This window comes from Bemisia tabaci, chromosome 5, assembly GCF_918797505.1.
Source record: "Bemisia tabaci chromosome 5, PGI_BMITA_v3".
Lineage (NCBI taxonomy): Eukaryota > Metazoa > Arthropoda > Insecta > Hemiptera > Aleyrodidae > Bemisia > Bemisia tabaci.
Window position 1 is genome coordinate 40,348,858 of NC_092797.1, and position 23,814 is coordinate 40,372,671.

Here is a 23,814-nt window from a genome sequence, read left to right on the forward strand (position 1 = left end):
TTTTATCCATGTATTCACTAAAAGTGAATTTACCAAAAATTAACACTTTGCCTCAATTCTTTGATGACATTAAGCAAATTTTCCTCTCCCTCCAGTGTGATGTAATTTATGAACGGCCATGGAATACACAAAATGAACTACAGGCAAAAATTTTAAAATCAGTTTTGCAGAGAAATATATTCAAGCCTGGCGCATTTATATGAAACTAACAAACAATTCCACACACTGTCCACTTAAAAATCAAAATTAATTTATCTCAAGGACTTCCTCAGTCTCATTACTATTATTCCATCATAAATTGAAAAATTGCAGTTGACAGCTGATAAAATAACAAAAAATAATATTACACCAAAATAAATTTTTAAAAATTCCACAATTTATTGCAATAGTTGAGACAAGCAGTAAAGAGTAGAAAATGCACGAGCCTTAAAATTAGAGGCAGAGTTATGACATAACATCAAGGAATCAAAGAAGATTTGAGTATTGAAAAATTTTGATTGTAACAAGTAGTTATGTTGACTTAATATCGAAAATTTGCATGAGCCCAAGAGAGTAATGGAGGTCAAGCAAATACAAATTAATAATTTCAGAACCAAATAGTTGGTAAAATGTTACATAAGACTAATTTTGCTCGACTTAGAAGAATTTTTATCATTAAACAACAGTCATGAGGTTGAAGGCTCTTGGCATGTTCCAGTTTCGTCAGCATCACAACTGAAAATCACGATTTTAACCCCTCTCATTTTTGCCGTTTTTAAAACTGAGTCTGTAACTTTGTTTCTGAAAGTTTTTTTTTTAGGATGAGCATACCTGAAATGGATGTGCTTGTGCCGTCATCCAGGTTATTTCACTTACAATATGATAATTTTAACTATGAAGATAATTACAGCCAGTTTTCCTTGGTTTGCTCTGAATAAGTAACATACACAGAAGAGTACATCATGAAAGCAGCTGCATTCACTCTACATTGCTCCGGAAAAACGCTGTATGAGCCTTCAGGGGTTACTAAATTTTCTACAATGAAATACGAATTTTCAGGGAAACTTAAGCATATTTTCCCCGTTTTTTAAGAGAATTCACAATTCAATCTACAGTATCAGAAAATTTCAGAGAAAAGTATACATAGATTTTCTCAAAAATAATGTAATGTAGAGTGACATTTGGTAACTTGCAGATGTTCATACGGCATTTTCCCTTAGCACGGCTGTACAGCACTGTCCAATGAGATATTGAAATCTCCTTATTTCAGGGACTTTTTAACAATGAAAAGTTAAATTCATCAAGTTTTTAGAATGAAGGTTCGAAATCCTAAAATTACTGAGCCTCGAGAAATGTACGGATAACAGCAAAAGTTGGTCCCATATTTGTAAGACTAGATTTAAATAACATATGTCTTTGCTCGTAGGTATTACTTACCTACTATGGTAAAATATTCTTCAAACATAACAATGGACTCATAGATAAAGGATGAATCAACTAAAAGAAGATAAACTTTTCAAAAAATAAAAATGATCTGATTGCTAATTATTACAGTTTTAATTTTTCTTGAAATTGTCAGTGATGGTAAATTACTTCCTCTCATACATTGAAAAATGCAGTCTTCAGTTGAAACTAATGGTATTTTCTCCTTATGAACGTTGAAAATAAACTTGCACACAAATTATATGTTCAAATGACATCCGTAAATATAAGAGCGAACATCAATTAGATATGGTACAGTGTCTTTTTAAAAGCAGAGAATCAAATTCACTCAAGATTACAAATATCAGAAACCAACTGAAACTGAGTGTTAAAGACAATGAAGAAGAAACGGTTAAAATATTTTATTCTCTCTCATTGTTCGAAGCATTCAGGCAAGAGTAGAAGGGACCTTAAAGAGGAGGAAAAACTAAATTGACCACATCATAGATTACAGGGGTTAATTCCGCATCATTTGAAGCAAAGAATGTTCAAATATTCCGAGTATTGACTTTATGAGAGCAATTAAAATTTTGAAGGTGAAAAACGGAGAATTTGATGAAGACACTGTAAAAGCTTGCCGGTGATGTTTGCAGCTTGAGAAACAATTCACTTCAAAGCTTATAACGTCATTAATAATGAATGTTGTGGCTTCAAATTTTTTTTCTGAATTTTCTGGAGCATACTGCTAAGCGTTCTATTTCGAAAACTGAGAATTGTTTTCAGACCCCACATTGGTTCTTCACAGTATTGAACCATTCCAGTATGACTTTAAGGGCCCTTTTGCCTGCCTTCACCTTAACATATACTCAGTGCTCCTCAGTTAGAGCACTGAATTGAATTGAGCATTAATTTTCAAAAATAATCAATGGTAGAAAAAATAAACAAATAAAATACAAAAATAGACAAACAAATGAAAAGATGAGTTCAACTTCGCACAATTTTTGTATTGATCAGATTCTTCATCATTTTGCTATATTTCTGGATACGCAGATCCAATATAATTCTTTCCTCTATAACTGAAAGAATATGTCTGCAACGTCACTGGCGTTCCATTCAGCTGTAATTTACATTGAGTATTTGGTCTGGTCAAGAAGCACGTAGTATACAGTGCCATCTCAAGCTCTGGGCTGGTTCCAACAAACATTGATCCTGTGAATTTGGGAATACCTGACCATTTGTAGCTTAATTTCATGACTGTTCCTTTGTCTTGCAAATTTTGGTATTTTTTCCACCCCAGATAATCAGCAGTTGTTTTATTCTCTTGATCAGCAAAGAAAATCCAACTATGAAAACCAGACACCTCCTTGTTCTTTATTTCTCCGAGGAATATATGTTCAAAGGCCGACGACCCCACTATTCTCCTGCCTCGAGAGTACATGGTAAACCAAAAGTCAAACAGCCACTTGTTGAATGCAGCATTATCCATATTTTTGGGTAACAATGAGTTTTGCTGGAGCCATGCCTTCATTTCTTGCATAACAGGTGTTTTGCTGACCTCATCAATGAAAGCATGCTCTTCATCTAACTCTTCCTTTGTTTCAGTCTCTGGTATTGCCACATCTGGCACATAGTTGTCATAAATTTTCACAAGCTTAGATATCGAGGGTAAATCATAGGCCTTTTTGTTGACTGATAAAAGTGGACGGGGGGCTGAGTCTTCAACGTTCTGACGTTTCTTGGATTGGAAGTTAATTGTCACATACTTGGCTGCATTGTTCACATCTTTTGACAACAGCTTTTCTGAAAAATCCTGGATATCCCGATCCGCCACCGTAGCACAAGCTCCCAGTTGAGAAAGGCATATGAAGGAAGCAATGACAAACAAAGTTCTCGGCCGAAAATCCATCATTGAAAAGGATAACATCACTAGGTGCACAAGTCCGAACAATGACCAAAACGTTTAAAATGGAATGATCACGTTGTTTTCCTAGTTTGTAGGATCATAAACACATAAGATGTATAACTGACTTGTTTTTATGCCAACCAGGCAAACAGATCTGAGTAGAACGCAACTTTTCAAACTGAGGCAATCAGAATCCAAGTGTTGAGGAAGAATGCTATCATTGTAACAATTCAAACTGGTTGACCTTGTTCGACAGAATTTCTGCTCATCATTGGCAGTCGGTCACTGATCACAAGAATCTTCTATCTGGGCTTTGTAATTTATTTAAATTAATTGATAACAGCCCCTTAAGGTCAGATGATGTCACTTTGCTATCTAATCAGTTTGGATGGCTCTAAATTAGAGCACGGAGAAGAAAAACCGTTACTTGACAGTGTTATGAGAACCAATGACTATGATATGAAAGATTTAGAGCAGAGAGAAAAAAATCACCGTATCTTTAAATTAACGAAAATCAAATCTGCAAATTGAGAGGCAAACAAGAACGAGACACAGCTAGCAATAGAATTTTGAGGTTATGTTGTTGTTTACTACAATAAATGGCCACGTAATGATGCACAACAATTTGCCGTACCCGATATTGTAGGCGTTTTATAAGTGATGAATTCGAAACTGTCTTTAATACTCTTACGCTTGCATTAGTTGCATTCGATCAGTAGTAAAGAGCAGAAAAGTTGTGACTACTTACTTCGAAATTTTTGTAATTTAACATGATACGCGATTGCAGTTAAATATTCCAACGAATTTTTTTTTCTTTTCTTCTATATATTTAGAGCATCTTCAAAGAATATTGAAAATGCGAATACCTTATTTTTTTCTAAAATTTGAGGTACGACCCTTTTGCTACCAGCTCCTGACATCATACGACTTTCGTAATAAAGTTTAGTGAGGACAAACACAGCAAACAAATTTTTGAGGATATTTACTTTCTTATCGGGCATAAAATCAAACGCACTTCCAAAAATTCTACCCCGTTAACCTGAGTATTAAATTAATTTTCCCTGTAATGGAAAGCTGCGAATTAACTATGAAAATTCATCCGTCTTAAATGCATCTTTACATAATTTTCTCACAGAAAAATAGAATTCCTCCGTTCCTCTTCTTCTGAGGCTTTTTTGTAAGTGTGTAAGTCATGATTACTAATTTTTTTACTAAAATATTGTTTAATTGAAAGGAAAAAAATCAAATAGGTTATAGTTTAATCCTTTTTCTGTATAAAATTTCTCGACGCTCCTCCGGAAAATTTCCCAAAATAAAGTGATGGCTTCTTGAATTTTCATTCTTCATTTTTTTGAAAGATCTCTTTCGAAATCCTCCATGTGTTTTTTCCGCAAACTATGGTATCTGATTAGGAAATTGATTTTATTTATTTTATTCGCACGAATTATAAATTTCCCCCTACATAAAGTGGGAAAAATATGTTTCTGTTGAGTTTTTGGACAACCGCTGTCTTCTTGTGTTGTATCTCGATTTATTTCGCGAGAAAGCTCTCCGTACTCTTAAATTATGCCTGCCGTTCTTGATATTTTGAAGCGCCTTCAATTGTGTATGATACTGTGCAACACCTCCATGGCGAAATAGTTGCTCGAAGCGCCGTGCTGCGCCGCGCCGTGTGACGCGACGCGACGTGACACATGGGCGATCTCAAGACTTGACGACAGTTAATTTTCTCTCCAAAATTACTCTGCTCCGCATGTTGAAAAACATGTTTGTTTTTCTCCTTTTTTTACGAGAGGGGAAAGTAATATTCAGGTACCGTAGTTTGCAGAAAAAACGCATGAAGGATTTTGAAAGAAATCTCTGAAAAACTGAAGAATGAAAATTCAAGGAAGCCAAAACACTTTATTTTGGGAAAATTTTCGAGAGAGCATTTAAATGTTTTAAACGGTAAAAGATTTTTTTTTTTTTTTTTTTTTTTTGTGCGTCGCTTTTGCACAAGAGAGATCGTAATTTTTAATGCAATGACGGCGAATTTTTCTCGATGAAACTATAGATGGGCCAGACTTTACTTTATTCAATGAAATTTTCTTATAGTATTTTCAAACTACAAAAGAGAGATCGTTCAAAAACTTCGCAAAAGCATCTGAGGGTTACGCTGCATAAAAATTAAAAAAAAAAAAAAAATTGTAATGTAAAAATGTAATCTTTTGCTTTGAAAAGTTCCCGACTGCAAGGTTTAAACTTGTTCACCCGGCACTTAAGAGATTGAAGAGTGTAATATTGTTGGCTACGCGGCATCTTCTAAAATGTGAATAACCTACATTAAAAAAAGTTTTCCATTTATCAAAAAATTTTGCGGCTGAAACCTCACAGTTTTTGTCCTTGAAGTTCTTATCCTCAGAGTTTTTTCCCCCTCAAACTCGGACATTTCTTGGAATAAGCTGTTCAATCAAACTGTGTGAATTTATAATTTAATCCTCCGCGTTAAAGAGACATGTCTTTAAACATACACATTCTTATAATTTCAGCGATGCTTTGCGATTGCTGCCGCCAGGCCAGAGGTTAGCACAAGATTGTTAAAGGCGCTTCAAGCAACTATTCCGGCTTGAAGTGTTGCACAGTATCAGATCGAAATGAAGGCGCTTTAAATTGCGGAAATTGATTAGCTGATCGACTACCGACTGTCATTGTTCAACAGTTTAGATCTTATTGTTCGTGAACCAAAGTACCATTCCTCGAACGCCTCAACCCTCTTAAACTGACGAAGGAATGTGCGTAATGACTTCATCAAATTAATTAAAAGGGTATACTTACTTTCATGAGCTATAAAAGGAGATTGTCATTAGTTATGTAGATATGTGGCAATGCATGTTTCTTTTTATAACTTTTCTAGCCACAAATCATTTATCAATGACTAAGTCAGGAAATGCGTACCTACAAAATTATGACGTTGCTCCGCTCTCACTGTTTTATTTTTGTAGAAAAAACCAACCAACAAATTGCTTTTTGGTATTTTCAGTGAATTTTTTTCACTTACTCTAAAATAAAATGTTCACGAAAAATTTCAAACTTTCTACGGAACTTATAAACAGAGGCAAGAATCATAATGATTGCTTGAAAGGATGTTAGTATTTTCTGCATGGAAATGAAAGTATAATCTGTAATAAACAATTGCCTATACTTTATTTTCATTAAAATCACTTTACTGTAACCATTAAAAAATAGATAAATAAAAAAAATAACGTTTGATCACATCTCTGGAGACTGAACTGATTATTTTGAGTTTTATCTCAACCGGCGCGCGTTAAGGAGTTTGATGCGCCCGATCATATCTGATAATGTCATAATGTTATGATTTTTAAGTTACGATATGTGTGTCATTGTTGCCTAGCTACTCTTTAACACAAAAACTGCGTTCAGAGGCCCAACCGAGATAATAATTATTAATCACATCTCGTCGTACAATGCGGCTTTACAATTTAGCTGCTAATGTAACAGTCTCGTCGACATTTTTTTAAAAACACCAGCCTCAAAAAAACTTGACTGAATGTTTAGGTACAAAATCTAAGAATTTGAAATCGTGGTAGAATTATTGCGTCATTTCCCGTGGTAGAGCATCCTATGGCTCCTCCCATCTCATCAAATCAATAAATCTGGTAAAAATCGCTCAATCGGTCAGCGGAAATTCCAATTTCTGTGCTATTCTTTCTTTCTCTCAGCAATTCTAGAAGTTGCTGAGAAACTCGCTCTTGGAAAAGAATTGAAAAATAGTGGTGGGATTAACTTTTAAAACTTTTAGATCAATATCAAATTACCTTCAGTAAATTTCATAAATGTACAAAGCTTCTTTCACTTGTGTGCGGTGATGAATAAAGAATAAGTGACAAGCCTAGTTGTACCTCTGTTGATTAGTAAAAGAAGATTCAACAGCGATTATGGCCATGAAAATATTTTAAAAATTAGATTCGAACAGCTCTACCAATGGAGGGATACGTGTGGCCTTTATCTGCGTTATTCTTCGCTACTGTCTTCTTTGTTTCTTTGTTCCGTTTGAAAAACACATACGTAGAGTAGACTTTTATTTAAATAAATAATATAATAATAAAAAAAAATCTCGATGTAGATTTGTATCCTTTTTTGAAACATGGTAATTTTTAAAGAATTAATACATCTCCAAATTAATAGTGTGTGAAATTTTTTTGAGTGTGCGCGTGGTTGTTTTTTGTTTTGTCGTTTCGGGACAGAACTAATTTTGTTTCAACAAAACTAATTGAAACATGTTCATCTATTAAGAGAAATATGCACTATTTTATGAGGATTAGTTTTCAACGTACTCTCCTGAAGATTGTTACTGTGACTGTCGGTTTTCTACCTATGGCCAAGTTAACAGTGAAACAGGAGAAGCAAGAGCTCTTATCGAAGAAAATCGGAGATTTATTGAGGGGTGACTACATTATTCCGGACGTAAATTTCTTCCATGCTGGATGGTCCGACGAGGAAAAACATACAATCGAAAATCGTCGGTAATATTCCCTCCCCCTTTTTATTATTTGAATTCATTCGTAAGTTCGCCAAGGTGCTTAGTGAAAAAATTAAATGAACACGACGCCATCATTATATGTATAGTTCCATTCCATCTGAAGTGAGATCGAGAAAGTATATGACGTCCAAAAATATTTAGATCTGATTTTTTATAGTCTCCAAAATTTGGGTAAAACCAACTGGATTATATTTGGAATTCACGTCTGCATGGCAGTACATCGAAAATTGTTTTGTACATGGTCGGGGGGGGGGGGGTTAAGTTGTGATCGGGGGTTATGCTTCGTCTTATCCTAGCAACATATTCAGAAATATTTTAAATCAGTTGGACGTATTTCTGTCAAACACAAGTATGTGCATATTCTGGTGATGGGGTGTGTTCGTTAGTGTTCGGGCCATAAACAGTGCGAAGCCGTCGTCGTGGCTCGGCGTGGTGAGCATTAACTCATGAGCTCTGTCCATAACGCTCTAGACACATGCCCATAGCTCATACACTTTGCACATAGTTCCGTTTAACAGAATGTAAAACCTCGCTTTTCCAATTCAGCATACGGGATTGTGAGCCAACTAAATGCGGCATTGCGGCATCCATGAGCCATGGGATGTGTCTAGAGCGTTGTAGCCAGGGCTCATGGGTTATAATGCTCAAAGCGCCGAGCCGCGACGACGGCTGTGTCACTGGCGCTTTACATTTCCCATTAATTCTTACGGCCCGGCACTAACGAGCAGACCCCATCTTTCCCACCTGCACACAGTTCTGTTTGACAGAAATACGTCCAGTTGTCCAACAAATTTTATACCGGATAAATTAAACCAAAGCATACGAGATCTAGCAACTAGAACACTCAAAATAAACTCGGGCACCAAACGAGATTTTGATTACATTCCTAAAAATTTAGATTGTCTTTATTTGTAAAGTATCCGTGTATGAAATTTGTATGGACGTATTTCTGCTAAACAGATCTATGTGCATTCAGACGTATGAGCCATGAGACTCATAAGAATATATGCATAACAGGGCTCACGTCATAATCCACATAGCCTCGTTTGGCAGAAATACGTCCATATGAAGTTTATTGATACTTCAGTTGGTATTCCCTGGTAAAAATTGGCGATAAGAGCTGCGTTTCAAAATACCATAGTAATTCTCATAGCCGGCTAAAGAAGGATACAGAAAATCATATAGCTGGCTGTAGAATGCGTAGAAAATCATACGGTCGGGCTATATGAAGCGATAAAAAATTATGCAGCCGGGCTATAGTTCCTATAGCCGGCTTTACACTTTATCGCCTGGCTGTTGCTTTTTCGCCATCGATTATAAAAGGCTATACGAAATTGTGTAGAAATTCGTGTGCTTTGGACATCATTAAGTTTGATACGGAACCACCTTAACATTTACAAAACACACGTTATATTTTCCTTTAACACATATTTTTTTCATTAATTAAAACGAGAATAATCCATACAGGATGTGCAAACATTTCAAAATCATGAGTTGAATAACGCTGACTCTGCCAGATTAAATATTAGAGCCTAACACAAAGCGGAGCGGCGACGCACTGGCGCCTACAAACCTAACAGGGATACTTCACGCATTGCGCAACGCGTGAAGTATCCCTGTTAGGTTTGTAGGCGCTAATGCGCTTTTCGCGCTGGCTACCCGCCCGCCGCGCCGCAGCGTGCCACGGCGCTTGAAGCAACTATTTCACACCAGAGGTATTGCACAGTATCATACGAAACTGAAGGCGCTCTAATATATTAGGAATGGCAGGCATCCATCAAAAGTACGGAGCTTTCCTCGCAAAATAAATCAAGATACTTCGGCCCTAAAAGAGAGCAGTGGTCCAAAAACTCACTAAGTCCTTAGCATCCGTAATTAGTGACGTTTAGCATAAACTTTATCGCCTGGCTGTTGCTTAATCGCTATCGGCTATAAAAGGCTATAAGAAATTGTGCAGCCGGCTATGGAAGCTATTGGAAATCTTACAGCCGGCCGTAGGTCCATGGTATTTTGGAACACAGACTCTACTGTCAACTTTTACCAGGGTTATTGGACCAATAGAGAGGAATAATGTGGGGGTGAAGGAGATAATTACACTTTAAAGTATGTATATGAGGTTTACGAAAGAATATGCAATTTTTTCAGCTTTGCCACGATCGTCCGTAAAGATACCAAATCTTCTTCTGAACATAATGAGCATTTCAATCGAATCCAAGTAAATCTCCAGGGTGGCATCGGAGACGAGGAAGGCTCACGCGTTCCACCAGGAGTTCAGTAGTAAGTTTGATTGGTGTAAAACATGCATTTACATTAGCAAATTTTGGTTGTTTTTTACGCAGAGCGTTAATGTTGATATGTCGCCTTGAACGCAAAGATTTTGCTCAACAAATTCAGGCATATGTGACATCATAAAGAGGATGATAAAAGTTCCATAAAAAAAGTAAATAAATAAAAAATATAAAAAGAAAGTAATCACAATCTGAAAAAGAAGGCATTTTCTCTTGGGCTCAGGTTTAGAAGTTGCTCTGCATAATAGTATTATGCCCATTGTTACTGTAGACTATATGGAGCGAACAATTTTCACAAATTGCTGCTTTTTCCTTCCTATTATGGCTGTGCTTACCCCATCCTTTTTCCCCATTATCTTCTGAAAAAAACAGGACAAAAACACAAGAAAGTACTTGTTTCTTTTAATATGAAAATGCAAAAAAATTCCTTCGAACATTTGGGTAGGCAAACATTTTGTCACTACCTACTTTCGAATATCTTACGAATCTTGCATGATCTTGATTCAAAAAGTGATTGAAATTGATGACGAATTTAATTTTGGCACTCCGAATTTCTAACGCCGAGTTACTCTCCTGTAGAAATTGAGATGCATATTTTTTTTTCCAGCGGCGTTGTCAAACGAAACAAGAAATTAATCAAGAGAGCCCTAATTCAGTACAGGTTGATGCCTCAATTTTTATCCGACCTCGGCACCATTCGCGATTTACAAGTGAGTTATTCAAAAACAACCTTCTTTTAAAAAAGAAAAATAGAAAAAATAATCCATCAATCAACCAATAATATTGATGATAAATAGAAACAATCCGTTCATTTAATTAACGTGCAATGTCTTAATTTTCAATTTTATCTACAGTAAAAAGGTTAAATGAAAATATTTTATGCAATAAATAATCTTGTCTCAGATACTGTTGATTTTTTTTTTTTTTTTTTTTTTTTTTTTTTTTTTTTTTTTTTTTTTTTACCAATTTAAATGCCACACAAATGGTAATCCTGCGCTTGCGCTTCCAATTAGAGTCCCGCCCCCTCCGTCCCTACCATGCACCAGTCCAAGGCAACCGTTGTTTGAGACCATCAAAGTTTGATGGTCTCAAACATGATGATCAAACTCGGATAGCCTGCGCCAGGCGCCTAGCCGGGAATCTAACCCGAGACCTCCTGATTATAGAGCCAGCGCTACAATCACTACACCACACTGCCTTGCTAAGGAAGAACGCCGTATGAACATTCGAGAGTTGCCAAATTTCCCTTGATAAAACATGCATTTTTGACGACATTTACGCACATTTTTCTTCAGATCTTCAGATCTTTCAAATCTTCAGATATTTTAGATTAAATTGCGTACACCATAGTCTGAAAATTTTGGGGAAAAATATTCACAATTTTCCCAGTAAATTCGACTTTTATCGAAAGACACTTGTCAACGTCTGAAGGCTCATACGGCGTTCTTCCTTAGCATGGCAGCACAGGAGGCCGACTCTTAGGCCGACTTTTGTGTGCTCTTATTCGGGCGAAAGTCGTTTTTATTTTGCGACCTATGTATATTCGTACCACACTCCCAAGTTTCAAAAGACTCCCCTCAAAAAATTAAAAGTGACTAATTAGTTTTTTGTGTAAAGGGATTTTTACGCACATTTAGCCTCCAGTCTTGTATACGAATCAAAATAAAAATTAATCGGAAATATTTGGATTTGATCTCACGCGAATAAAAGTTACATTTACAAAAGCAAAATATTCCTCGAATTTTGTGGATTGCAAACCTTGTAGCGCCTCTCGGATACCTTCTGTACTACTCAAATGTTTACAAACACTTCATTTACCTTTTTAAGCTGAAATTAATATTATTCTAGGTGGAATTTAAAAGTACCATGATTGCCAACTATGGAAACAACTTATCACCATTTCAGACGCGGGAGGCACCGTACTTACAGTGGTCAGCAGATCCAGAATGCTACTACACTGCTATTATGATTAGTAAGATTCTTTCGTAGAAAATTTTCAAAATAGCAATGAACTCAAATGCTTCTGCTCTCATTTCTTCCCTCTCAAAATAAGACTTTTCATTTTCTACAGATTTATGACTTTATCGATAAAGTAAAAAATGTATGTATTTTCACAAATAAATGCCAATGTTCTACCCACATTTTAATAATGTTCTAAGGAGAGGTAACTAAGGGCTCTCAACTATTTTAACAGATATCCTTTGGTGTCAAAAAGCTAAAGACTGTATTACCAACTAACTGATATTCATATTGGAAATTTCAGAGTAAACATGTTTGATATAGTGAAGTCCCAGTTGTAACGTAAGATGACCATCAGACAGATTGTAAAATTGTATCACATACTTAAATGTGTTGAAATATCGCTAAAGAGACATTTAATTTGCCCTATTTTTGCGTACAGACTATGATGCGCCTGGTTCTAAATATCATTATTGGAGAGAATGGCTGCACTGGATGGTTGTCAATATACCCAGATTCGACGTGGAGGCTGGGGATACTTTGACACAGTACGTTGGCCCACATCCAGGAGCTGATACAGGTAAGAGAACTTCAGCGGAGATCATGCAAGCTATACTAAGATTTGCGAGTTAAGTTCGTTTTCATGTAAAATTCTGCGAGAAACACACTGGTGCCACTGGTTTTACTCTGAAAAGATAACTTCCAAGCCCAAAAGAAACTCCCAAAGTTGAGACCATGATGAAGAGGATCCTCTACTTACGTCATGGTTAGAGATCACCCCTATATCCAGTCAAACTGTTCATCGCAGGGCCGGATTAAGGGGGCTGCCACATGGGCCGCGGCCCATGGCGGATAATTTTGAAATTTTTTTAAAAGTAGGTATTAAAAAAATCGGATTCAGAAAAAAAAAATTATCGATGAGAAAAAAGGACAAAATCTCTCTTTCCTGAGAGTATAGTAATTTCTAATTTTATCATTTTTCGGTGATAAAAGAGACAGCATCTATCTTTAATTAGCCGAGTTAAGAGAGGAACTAAACACGCAACTTGGCCTGGAGCTCAGCGCAGAGAGGAATGATGACGAGGACTTGAGACGAAAAGGACAAGCCCTCGGCACTGCAGTCGACATGTAACACATATTAGCGCCTAGAAGAGTGCATGAATACTTCACCCATTGCGTCAAACACAGTGCGCCGCCGGTCAGGAGCAGTTGGCGTGAAACGCGTAGCGCCTACAAGACTGCATGAATACTTCACGCATTGCGCCAAACACAGTGCGATCAGCCCGGCGCAGCGGCGGAAGTTAAAATTACTAAACCACATTTATGTTTGTTCTTTCAATTTTTTGATTCATTTCCTAAACACGGAGGACCTTGTTCACACAGAGATATGTTTACGGAACTTAAATTTCGCGCAAAGTTCCGTGAAATTTTGCTAGTAGTGTTGCCAGGGCTTTCGCAAAAAATATACTCAACACGAGTAGGTAAACGCGTCTTATGCACCCCTCCCCCTCCGGCACGTTCACTTGATGGTTTTTATTTATGTTTCAAAACGAATGAGAAGGGGGCGGCAAAAAACAGGCGGCCATGGGCGGCAAGTAGGTAAATCCGGCCCTGGTTCATCCACATTAAAACACAGATAGGGAACAAATAAATTACCTCGCTCGGTTTTGCTGCGTGGGGCTGCAGTCTTGGAATACCGACAAAAAAATGGTAAGCTTGCCATGTACTTGCTCCCCGTCTGTGCATGGAGAACTTGGCTGGATATTGCAGTGGACACTCAGAGTAGCGGATGTGTGATCCTCTTCAGTGATGGCCTCAAATTTAGGAGGTTTTTTTAGCTTGGGATTGTTCCAGAGAAAACCAGTTGCTCCATCATGCTTCTCGCCAAAATTTACTTGTAAAAAATTACTTAGGGCACAAACCCTGGGGCATGCAAAGAGCTTCATTGCTTGGCGTATTAGGTAAATAAAATCTTTTGAGCTCTTTCATACACTTTCAAGCCATTTATGTTACTTTCACAAAGTTAATTTTCTAAAATTCTGAGTGAAGCAGTCCTGATTGCGCTATGTTTTCTGCCATGAACCGAAGTAAATCCTCACTACCGGTGCTAGTTCAGGTCGCATTTTTAGTCAATTAGTGAAATGTTTGTTTCTCCAAATATAAGCATATAAATTATTATAATGTGTAATGTCAATATTTACTTCCAGGTTTCCATCGTTACATTTTTGTATTGTACAACCAAGGGAACAAAACCATCAAGTTCAATGAGCCTCTAAGGTTAAAGAGGTAAGACCCATCCATGTATTGAACCATATAAGTTCCCGAAACTCCTATTTTTATCTAGTTCCTCTAATTGTAAGATTATTGCATTAGCACTGACCTCTTCTCCAATATTGCAAGATAAAATTTCTAAGTTCCTAGTTAAGTCATTACTTCGTTGCAATTTTAAATTTTTTGACGTGACTGGCCATTAACGAATAGATCAAATTGTGAAAAATCTTTTTTTTTTTTTTTTTTTTTTTTTTTTTTTTTTGAAGGGGTCTGATATTCAAATGATGGCGCGCACTTACGTTCAATGCGCTAACCTGATAATTTAAATCACCATCAAGCTAAGCTAACCCCCCTCCCCTCCCTAAAAATCGCTTCCTCTTCAGCCGTACGTGAAATGTAGACTCTTCAGGGTAAAATGGCACAAAAATTACGATGGTCACGTCTAAAAAAAGTCTGAAATCCACCGATTCCTCACCTCCACTTTAAGATGTAAAATGACAAACAAGACAAAGTCTGAAATGGAGAACAAAATTTCATGTATCTCTTCAAAAGCTAGCGCAAAAAACAATTCATACAATTATAACACCTTGAAAAACAACTTCCGAACGATATATTTGCATTGAAGATTATTTTTAACACAGATCAAATGGAAATTTGATTATAAAAATGACGTCCTTTGTATTTTTGCCATTTAACAAGTGTGAATTGTAAAAACTTATAGGTACTTACTTTATTTAGAAGTTAATTTTCAGATTTTCCGTCGTGTGAATCGATTTCTGCGTGATATTTTGAAAAGACAAAATTAGGTGTCGACGGTGAAACTGAAGGATCGCGTATCTCGCTCGGTTTGCGAAGTTGAAGATTTCCGGTCAGGTCTTATTTTAAAAAGGGAAAAATACCGAGCGCCACTTATTTAAAACCTCCATGATGTTTCCTCTGTATTTGAAGATTGATCTACGAGGATGTCAAGCCTCAAGTAGCAGTGATCGCGAGAAATTGCGATTTTATCGGTTGATTATCCGATTATCGCGATTATATCGGTGGCAATTTAATGCAATATTATCGAATAAAAAATTGCGATTTCTAGCGATTAGATCGCTATGCATCGCAATTTTTTGTTCAATAAAATCGCGATCAATTTTCGTCGATAAAATCGAGATTAAATCGCCATATATCGCGATTTTTGTTGCGATAATATCGCGATAAATTGCCAGGCGATAAAATCGCGATTTTATTGCAACAAGATTGAGGGTAATCGCTTAGGATGTTGATGATCTAAGAGATTTTATCGCCCACAAAATCGCAACAAATCGCAATTTTTCCGTTTAAAAATGCTACTTGGGGCAATAGCGTTGGTTTGTTCTCTTTCAATAAATTAAAATTGTAGCGGAGATTTTGAAGCACCGCAAACGAAATACACGTTCTTACAGTGGATACGGTGTCGCGCTTCAATTCAACCTTGCGACGTTTTCTAGAGACCTAGTGTAGAATTTCAAAAATACGTTCAAGTGGGGGATCGCGAGACAAAGATTAATGAAATCCCGAAAAAAGTAATCCTGAAATTTAACCTCGAGCGCGCGGGCAGATATGAATGACAAGAACACACGTTTACGATGAAAATTCAGAGTTTTGAATTGATTTTTGTTTCAGCGACCTGATAAGCAGGAGAAACTTCTCTGTTTTCAAATTTGCTGAAAAATATAAACTCGAACAAACACCATGGGCTTTTAATTTCATACGGGCCCAGTATTGCGGCACCGATGCCAATCCGTATGATGAAGAAGTCACAATAGTCACTGAGGACGTGGATGGTCAGAAAAATCATGCGGATTATTATGACTACTGATTTTCTTTGGCGCGTATCTTGTATTTATTGATTTTTTGCAATCTCACAATGTCGAGGAAACTTTGCAGATTTGGAGAAAATTACGATCCAAAGGCGATTGTATAGTCTGAGCTATACATAAAACTACCCAGAAAAATGTTTAACTGTCGGTTGTTAGAGAATATCCCACGGAATATGTGAAAATTGCATATTTTGTTGATTTTTTCAAATCAGTTTGGTTTAAAGACCAAACAAGTTTTATGCAAGAAAAAACCTTATTTGAAATGCTTCTTTGGACCTTTAGTACTTTAAGTAAGATTTATTTTAAAATATTTTATGATTAAATGGGTTTATTTTGCAAGAAGGAACCACGAGTATTCCGATGTTGCGAAGATTGCGCAACTTTTATCACCTTGCAAATATAAACTGATCACCTAAATAAATGTTATCTTTACTCCCAATGAAGTATAAATTCAAGCTGAAAATTACCTTTGTAATTCAACTTTTTGCATGACTTCAGGGATTTTTTTTTTTTTTGCAAAGATTGTAAGTTGTACAATCCTAGCAACTTTGGAATGCTCTTGGTTCTTTTTTGCAAAATGCAATCCAAATGTTGTACATTAATACCTATTCTGCATTTTTCTATTATTAAAATGGGTCACTAAACCTTGTTCATTTTATTGAATATTCTGAAAGTACTATGTGAGTAGATAACGTGGTGATTTTTCCGCATTTTAATGGAGCCGTAATCGCGGAGAAAACCGCTTTTGAAAAATCTAAAAACTGCAAGACATTTCAAACGCACCCGAATGGCGGGAAACTGACGGTATTGATGTACTGCGGTAGTCATATCGCAGTCTTCTCTCACTTTCCTCTGATGTTTGTTAAAATAAAACGAATTTCAATGTGGAATTGTTGCTTGTTTATTACAGCTAACATCTGAATGAGATTCGAGTTTTGAATTCAAACGATGGCATAGATATCAGTCTCTATGAGCCGTAGTTTGTGTTGAAAGGAACTATACAAGAATGAATAAAAGAGGAAAAAACCAAGAAGCACGCAAACTTCACATCACCCTGTAGCAAAGTAGAAGCACAAAATATAAAAGAAAAAATTTAAGTGCTTTGGAAATTATTAAATTTGACACGGGGCCACCTTAATATTCACAAAACACACATTGTATTTTCCTTTAATACATATTTTTTTTCATCAATTTAAATGAGAATAATCCATGCAAAGTGTGTAAACATTTCAAAATCATGAGTTGAAAAACGCTGACTCTGTGAGTTTAAATATTAGAGCCTAACACAGAGCGAAGCGGCGTGCTACCAGTGCGCTTGCGCACTGGCGCCTACAAACCTAACAGGGATACTTCATGCATTGCGCAATGCGTGAAGTATCCCTGTTAGGTTTGTAGGCGCCAGTGCGCGTGTTACTCTGGTTGCTCGAAAGCTCGCCTCCCCGCGGACGAGGAGCGTCACGTCGATCCGTGCAACTATTTTACGACAGAGGTGTAGTACAGTATCATTCAAAATTGAAGGCGCTCCATCGTATCAAGAATGACAGGTATCCTGTAAGAGTACAGATCTTTCCTCGCAAATTAAATTGAGTGACGACGACAAAAAGAGAGCGGTAGTCCAAAAATTCACTGAGCCCTAGCATCCGTATTTAATAATGTTTGACATAATTTTTGAATTTCATTAGAGAAAAAAGTGACTCAATTGAAGCAGAAACATTCTCGAGTATACCGTCAAGAAAATTTAATTTTAAATGTAAGCGGATTTCTGCTTGATGTGAGGGACTTTTCAATTGTTATAAGCAAATTTTCTTCTTTAAACAAGCATTATCCTCTTTATTGATTTATAAGAAAATCTTCTCGGTGGTTTTGAGCATATTTCTGCTTGAATTAAGTCACGTTTTCCTCTAATGAAGTTCAAAAATCATGCTAGACGTTATTGAATACAGATACTAGGACTTAGTAAGTTTTTCGACTACCGCTCTCTTTTTATCGTCGGCACTCTACTTAACATGCAAGGGAACTTCGTGCTTTTGGAAGATGCCATCAATCATGATACGTTGGACTACCTTCAATCACCTCCTTGGCGAAATGGTAGTTCGAAGCGCCGCGCCACGCCGGCGCTGTCGCAAATTTATCGCACGCAGAAGAATCTAAGAGCCTTTAGCTGAGGCAAATCAAAAGGTTAATCGGGTTCAGGTATAACGAGATGGGATTTTCTTGAAAGATAATTAAGTCCCGTTGCACTAAAGAGGTGTAGAGAGTTTTAGTGAATTTTTCCTAATAGAATTGAGGTCCCCTCTATTTTTACCAAAAATCTAAATTATATACTTTTCTCCGTTGGCCAAAAAAAAAAAAAAAAGCAAACCGTCATTCCTCCTAGACATTATACACTTTCATCCGAAAACGTCGTGATCGATTATCGTTTAAATTTATACATGGACCAATTAACTTTGAGTGTCAAATGGAAAGTGGACCAAAACTCCCCTCCCGAAAAAACCCGTGGATGCAAACTACTGGAAAAAACAGGTTCATGGACAAAAAATCGCTGACGAAATTTCCTTTGACCTATGTTTATGTTGTTTCGTGCTCGGATTATGAGATTCCTTAATAAAAACAGGAAAATCCTTTACAAAAATAATTTAATGGTACATTCTTACAATTTTAAGTACAGACTAAAATGGAAGAATCGCCGTCAGTCACATTCAAGAGCTTTCCAAAAAGAGCGAGATACTTTTCACGTACAACATTGTAACAAAACCTTCCACCGAGCCTTCAGCTGCAATTCTTCCCACTGCATCTCGAGGCAGAACTACGAATATCGTCAAAAATTGTTCTTGATTTTATTCTAACAATTGAACCAGAGCGTGTAAGTGTTATTTTGGAGTATAATTGCCTACTTCTCAGCTTCGTTATTATCTTTCATGCCGTTGAACTTAGGTTGTTTCCTGAAACGAAGAAGGAGAATTCATAGTCTTATCATTGGATATATGGCAGAAATGTCTCGAATTTTTTTTCTTTTAAATAGAAATACCAAAGACTGGAATTACTTGAAGAAGTTTAGAAACAGAAAATTAAACATGAATTGGTTTTGTTTTTAAATTCAACAATAAAACCAGCTATGAGTACAACATACAGTTTATGTAATACATTCTTTTACGATAAAAATTAAAATATTTCAACCTGTAAGTCTACATAAACTAAAAAAAAATTCACGTGCGCTTAAAAAGTTTATAAAATCCGGATTGTTACTTACAGTTTTATTTCGCGAGGGCAATGCGGTGAGAAACTGGACCATTTCGGGTTTGTTTACATCGGCAATGGCGAGGACAGACAGACATCCATCGACGGTGCCCAGGACGACAGCACGTCCATCTTCGGTGCTCTCCACTGCACTCAGTTCTGCCTGCACCCGGAAGTTCGCTATCATCTCTGCATCCGCTATCCTGTTTTTGAGAAAAATCAAAATAACCTGATTAGAATAAAAATTGAAGGAAATCTTCAAACGCCCATGCTGTATCTCACATTGAAAACGCAGACTTGCTGATTTTTCTCGACCTCTTAGGTGTTAGAATTTATTTTTTAGTAGTTACAGGAAAATTTTCTGAGTCCCAAAGTAGTGCGGTGCGATGAAAATATTGAAAAAAAAATCGTGATTTAAACAATAAAACTGCAACTTGCTTCAGCAATAAAATCAGTAGCTTGGCGTGCTTGGCGATATATTGATTGATCTGTCATTGGAACCTATGAAAAATGATCGATAAACAAGAAACGCAACGAACACCTTAACGATCGATACTTTACCATAGCTTCAAATTGAGAAATATCAATGATTGATCTTCACGCCTCGCTACTGCATGAAAAAAAATTGTAATATTTTTACATCATTTTGCCAATAATGCCTATTTTAAACGATCAATAATATAAGCTCCTTATGTCACAAAGATAGGCATTGAAAAATTGCAGTTTATTTCAATTTTCAATAGCATCAAAGAGCGCCTATTTGCAATTGCGACGTCGGATGTCTCAAAGATTACAGTCGTTGCTCCGAAAAAAAAAATATTTGGTCACATATTTTGAGATGGTATTATACTTAATTCGAAGAAATTGGGGTGTGAAGTTATAATCTGAGAAGATTTCTTTTTTCGTGTATTATCGCTTTTCATTTCCTTCTGATCTCCTGAAAATTCCAAATTGAGCACGTGTTGTAGGTATTATTGGCGGGGTGAATGTTGAATAGGATATACGCTAAAAAAATCTCTCAACAATGATCGATTTTTCTCCAATTAACAATGTATACAATTCGATTGTTCACGTTAGTTGCAACAGTCGTTTAATGTTGTCGACAATTGTATTCGCAATACTAATTTGAATCTGCATCGATTGAGCATAAACTTAACTGCCGAATGAAATAAAAATAAGGGAGAAATAGGAGAGAAAGAAAGAACGAAAATGCAGATCACCGGACTGCGGAATCTTAACTACATTTTGCGGTCATGGTAAGGTGTAAAATAATAAGTTACCTGAATACTCGAAGCGTTTTTTTTGCCGCTGTGATAATATAAAACGTATTCGTCTGTCTTGTTGAACATGCAAATAACAGAGAAGACACCCTCAGCCACCTTTGGAATGAATGTTTTTACCGTGTTGCCTTTTTTCAGTTCCAGTAATTCAAGTCCTCCTCTATATCCATCAGCAACGGAAAAAAGAAAAGTTTACATTTGTATTAACTTTCAGAATACCTCTATTAGCGTCTACAAGACTGTAGTAATACTTCATATGAGCAAAATACATATTAGCGCCCTACTAGAGGGTAGGAATGCTTCACGCATTACACTTAACACGATGCGGTCGCTGGTCGGCGCGGAAAGCACATTAGCGCCTACAAGAGTGCGGGAATAATTCACGCATTGCACCTAACACAGTGCGCTGCTGGAGTGCGGCATAGAGTACATAGAGTCGTAATGTTAATGGGAGAGCTGGCGCCATGTTCTGCTCGACGAATTCCGAGCCCGGTGTGCGCCGAGTTCGGGTCGCTTTTTGATACATTTTCGATCCAAAATGGCGGTGTGGAATACGTGGTAATTCCCATCTCCTTTGTTGTTGTTGTTGTTGTTGTTGTTGTTGTTGTTGTTGTTGTTGTCATCGGATGGCCGGGTACCCGTGTATCGCAAACAATCGATTATGTATCGAAAAAGTGACCCGGCGTCACACAGGAGTCTCGGAATTCGGGACATGAAAAATGCTTAAAAGTGGCGCCAGCTCTCCCACTTACATTACGACTCTATGTACTCTATGGAGTGCGGTCGCCGGTCGACGCGAAAAGCAGATGGTGGCACGTCTAAAGGCTACCTGATGCTAGTTGCGAAATCGCGCTTACTTTCTTTTACGTGCGTTTAAGTCTCCGAGCCTGTTGCGCGCACTACCCGTTACAGATGCTCAATGGACCATTGGACAAGGAGCGAATTTAAACATCATGATGCATGTTTTCTCTTCAAAATTTTACGTAGAACACAACGCGTGCAACGATAATTACTGAAATCAACTTCTTCCTTAGATATTAGACGTTTTTTGATGCGAAAATTCAAACCTCCCGCTCATAAAAAAACAAACGTCTACGTGAGTCAAATCACACACTAAACGTTACCGAAACGGTCTCTGCGATTTGCAAATTGCACTCAATCGCAAGCAAAAAATACCAACGCAATTACAGTATTTTCAAAATCTTGCAACTTCTTCTTCTCTTTTAAAAATACTTAAAATATACACAGTATCAAAATTTGCACAATTATTTTTCCTAAAAATAACAATTTTTTCGTGGGAAGCCGAAGCTATTTGCTATTCTGGGAGACTTCTTAGATAATTATGAAGAGGCAACATTGTTACAACAGTGTATAGTAATCGCGCTGGTTCCTTTTTGCTAAATACGACCCTATTAAACCTACTCCCGACTGATTTATTTCTAAATACGACTTGGTGCGTGTCTGTTAAACCTGATCCATTTGTGAGATTGAGTGAAATTTACCTCGATGGTGCGTACAGCCCGTATTTCCCGTCTTTTGTGCAGTTGCCACCCCATCGCGGTAGAGTGCGCGAGCAGCGTTTACTGCGGGTATCCAGTAAGGTTGCCTTCTCTGGATCGATCATCGCAATCAGGTTGGCTTTGTGAGGCATTGGCACCAAAAACATGATATCCTGTGTAATAATAATTAAGAACAGTGTTTTACGAACGAATGCATTGAGAAAAAACTCCGGCCGTGAAAGCCGTACCCACGGGCTACATAGACATACGCGTCTGCGCTCCGGGCTCAGAGGCTGAAAGATCCGGGCGTAGCATCCGGAGCAGTCGAAGCTACAGCTTCTGCACCCAGAACTATCGGCCTCTGAGCCAGGAACGGCTGGTATGTCTATAGCCCAGAACGAACGGTATGTCTGTAGCCCGTAACTTAGTTCAGTATGTTGAAGGTGAGTAAACTTTCAGTTTGAACCAGAACAATCTTCACGAAATTGGGTTTATCATTTGCTCGTCTGAATCGCATATCGATGGTGGAACTCCCAAACCACGTATCTCACTCATTTGGGGTGTTTGAAAAACGGCGATCTCATTTTATTTTGTTACAGATGAACGAATCAACGCCATTTCTTGAATTTTGTACAGAATTTTTTGCGCGCAGAGAAGAAAAATCATGGCAGTTTTTTGTAAATAGCCGTTGAGTAGTTTTCCATTTACAAAATAAAATACGGCACGAAGTCTGCAACGTCGTCAATTGAGTTGAGTGGTTTGAGAGTTTCGCCGATGGTATTGGCAAGTTACAAATTCTTTGTATTGGATTGAAAGGTGTAAAGGAATAACATCTTCGTGATGAAAATGCAGTCAGCAGAATGCAGGGGGTCGTATTCGATACATTAAATGGGTGAGATTGTATCTATATCGATAGGTCCAACATGTACACATAGCCTCAAAAGTCAATTGAGTAAACTGAGGGGATGGGTGTCTCGTGATAGATTTATGTTTCTATAATGAGTATAAAATGGCGATGAAAAGTCAAATCATTAGGAATTTTCTCATTTTCAGCTTTTCTCTCTAAAACACTAAGATTTTCTTATGAGGTTACGTTCTATTGTTTTGAACTAAATGATAAATCGAATCACTATCGAATACGGTCTATTGAATCACCTTCACTCCTGGTATCCTCAGTGGTATTTTGGAGACTAGCTGACCGGTTCGAGCGTTGAAAACGTAGACAGCTTCCCTGTGCCCTTTGTCAGCTCCGATAGCAACAATATTTTGATCATCACATGTAACCACAGCCTCCTTGAAAGGCACGCCGGCAATATTTCGGACAGGGTAGTCAAATGAGAACATTCGCATTCCAGCTGTAAAATATTGACCAGATTAACCAAGCATTTACTTTATTTAATACCTTTTCATAATTTTTACTCGGAAACTCCACCTTAAATTGCCCTTCCATTTTAAGGTAAAATGATACCCCCCCCCCCCTTCCCAATATATTATTGATGCGATCAGTTGCTTGATATTGCTGTTGATCAAATTCGTACAAACGTGCGGGTTGGTGCATTTCTGCTTCTCTGCTCTGCCTGTCAAGAAGG

At 37.2% G+C, this 23,814-nt stretch overlaps 3 protein-coding genes across 4 annotated transcripts; 1 reads left to right on the top strand and 2 right to left on the bottom strand.

Moving 5' to 3' along the window:
• Positions 1 to 354: 354 nt before the first annotated feature.
• Positions 355 to 3,914, bottom strand: LOC109040778 (endoribonuclease Arlr). The gene has a single exon (XM_019056833.2). It carries the CDS (start codon positions 3,323 to 3,325, stop codon positions 2,432 to 2,434), a length of 894 nt encoding a protein of 297 aa, XP_018912378.2. The 5' UTR covers positions 3,326 to 3,914; the 3' UTR covers positions 355 to 2,431.
• A 2,900-nt stretch (positions 3,915 to 6,814) lies between these two features.
• LOC109040811 (protein D1) lies at positions 6,815 to 19,762 on the top strand. Of its 2 annotated transcripts, none has more exons than XM_072300716.1 (8): positions 6,815 to 7,823; positions 9,990 to 10,121; positions 10,740 to 10,842; positions 11,981 to 12,104; positions 12,534 to 12,671; positions 14,299 to 14,377; positions 16,013 to 19,072; positions 19,462 to 19,762. In XM_072300716.1, exons 1-7 carry the CDS (start codon positions 7,789 to 7,791, stop codon positions 16,206 to 16,208), a joined length of 807 nt encoding a protein of 268 aa, XP_072156817.1. In that variant the 5' UTR covers positions 6,815 to 7,788; the 3' UTR covers positions 16,209 to 19,072; positions 19,462 to 19,762. The 2 variants fall into 2 exon arrangements, with proteins under 2 accessions (XP_072156817.1, XP_072156816.1); XM_072300715.1 differs by having other exon boundaries at positions 6,819 to 7,827.
• LOC140224647 (uncharacterized) lies at positions 18,829 to 23,580 on the bottom strand (the record flags this gene model as incomplete). The annotated part of the gene is given in 5 exon segments (XM_072300714.1): positions 18,829 to 19,151; positions 19,460 to 19,649; positions 20,727 to 20,886; positions 22,229 to 22,398; positions 23,381 to 23,580. Coding segments are annotated over 4 exon segments (716 nt in total), but the record flags the coding sequence as incomplete, so codon positions are not given.
• Positions 23,581 to 23,814: the final 234 nt, after the last annotated feature.

Bases quoted from the DNA above. Each gene is read 5' to 3' on its own strand.
- LOC109040778 (XM_019056833.2), bottom strand. From the start codon at position 3,325: ATGTTATCCTTTTCAATGATGGATTTTCGGCCGAGAACTTTGTTTGTC.
- LOC109040811 (XM_072300715.1), top strand. From the start codon at position 7,604: ATGCACTATTTTATGAGGATTAGTTTTCAACGTACTCTCCTGAAGATT. The intron at 7,828-9,989 runs GTAATATTCCCT...CAATTTTTTCAG, and splicing joins CATACAATCGAAAATCGTCG to CTTTGCCACGATCGTCCGTA. The intron at 10,122-10,739 runs GTAAGTTTGATT...TTTTTTTTCCAG, and splicing joins GTTCCACCAGGAGTTCAGTA to CGGCGTTGTCAAACGAAACA.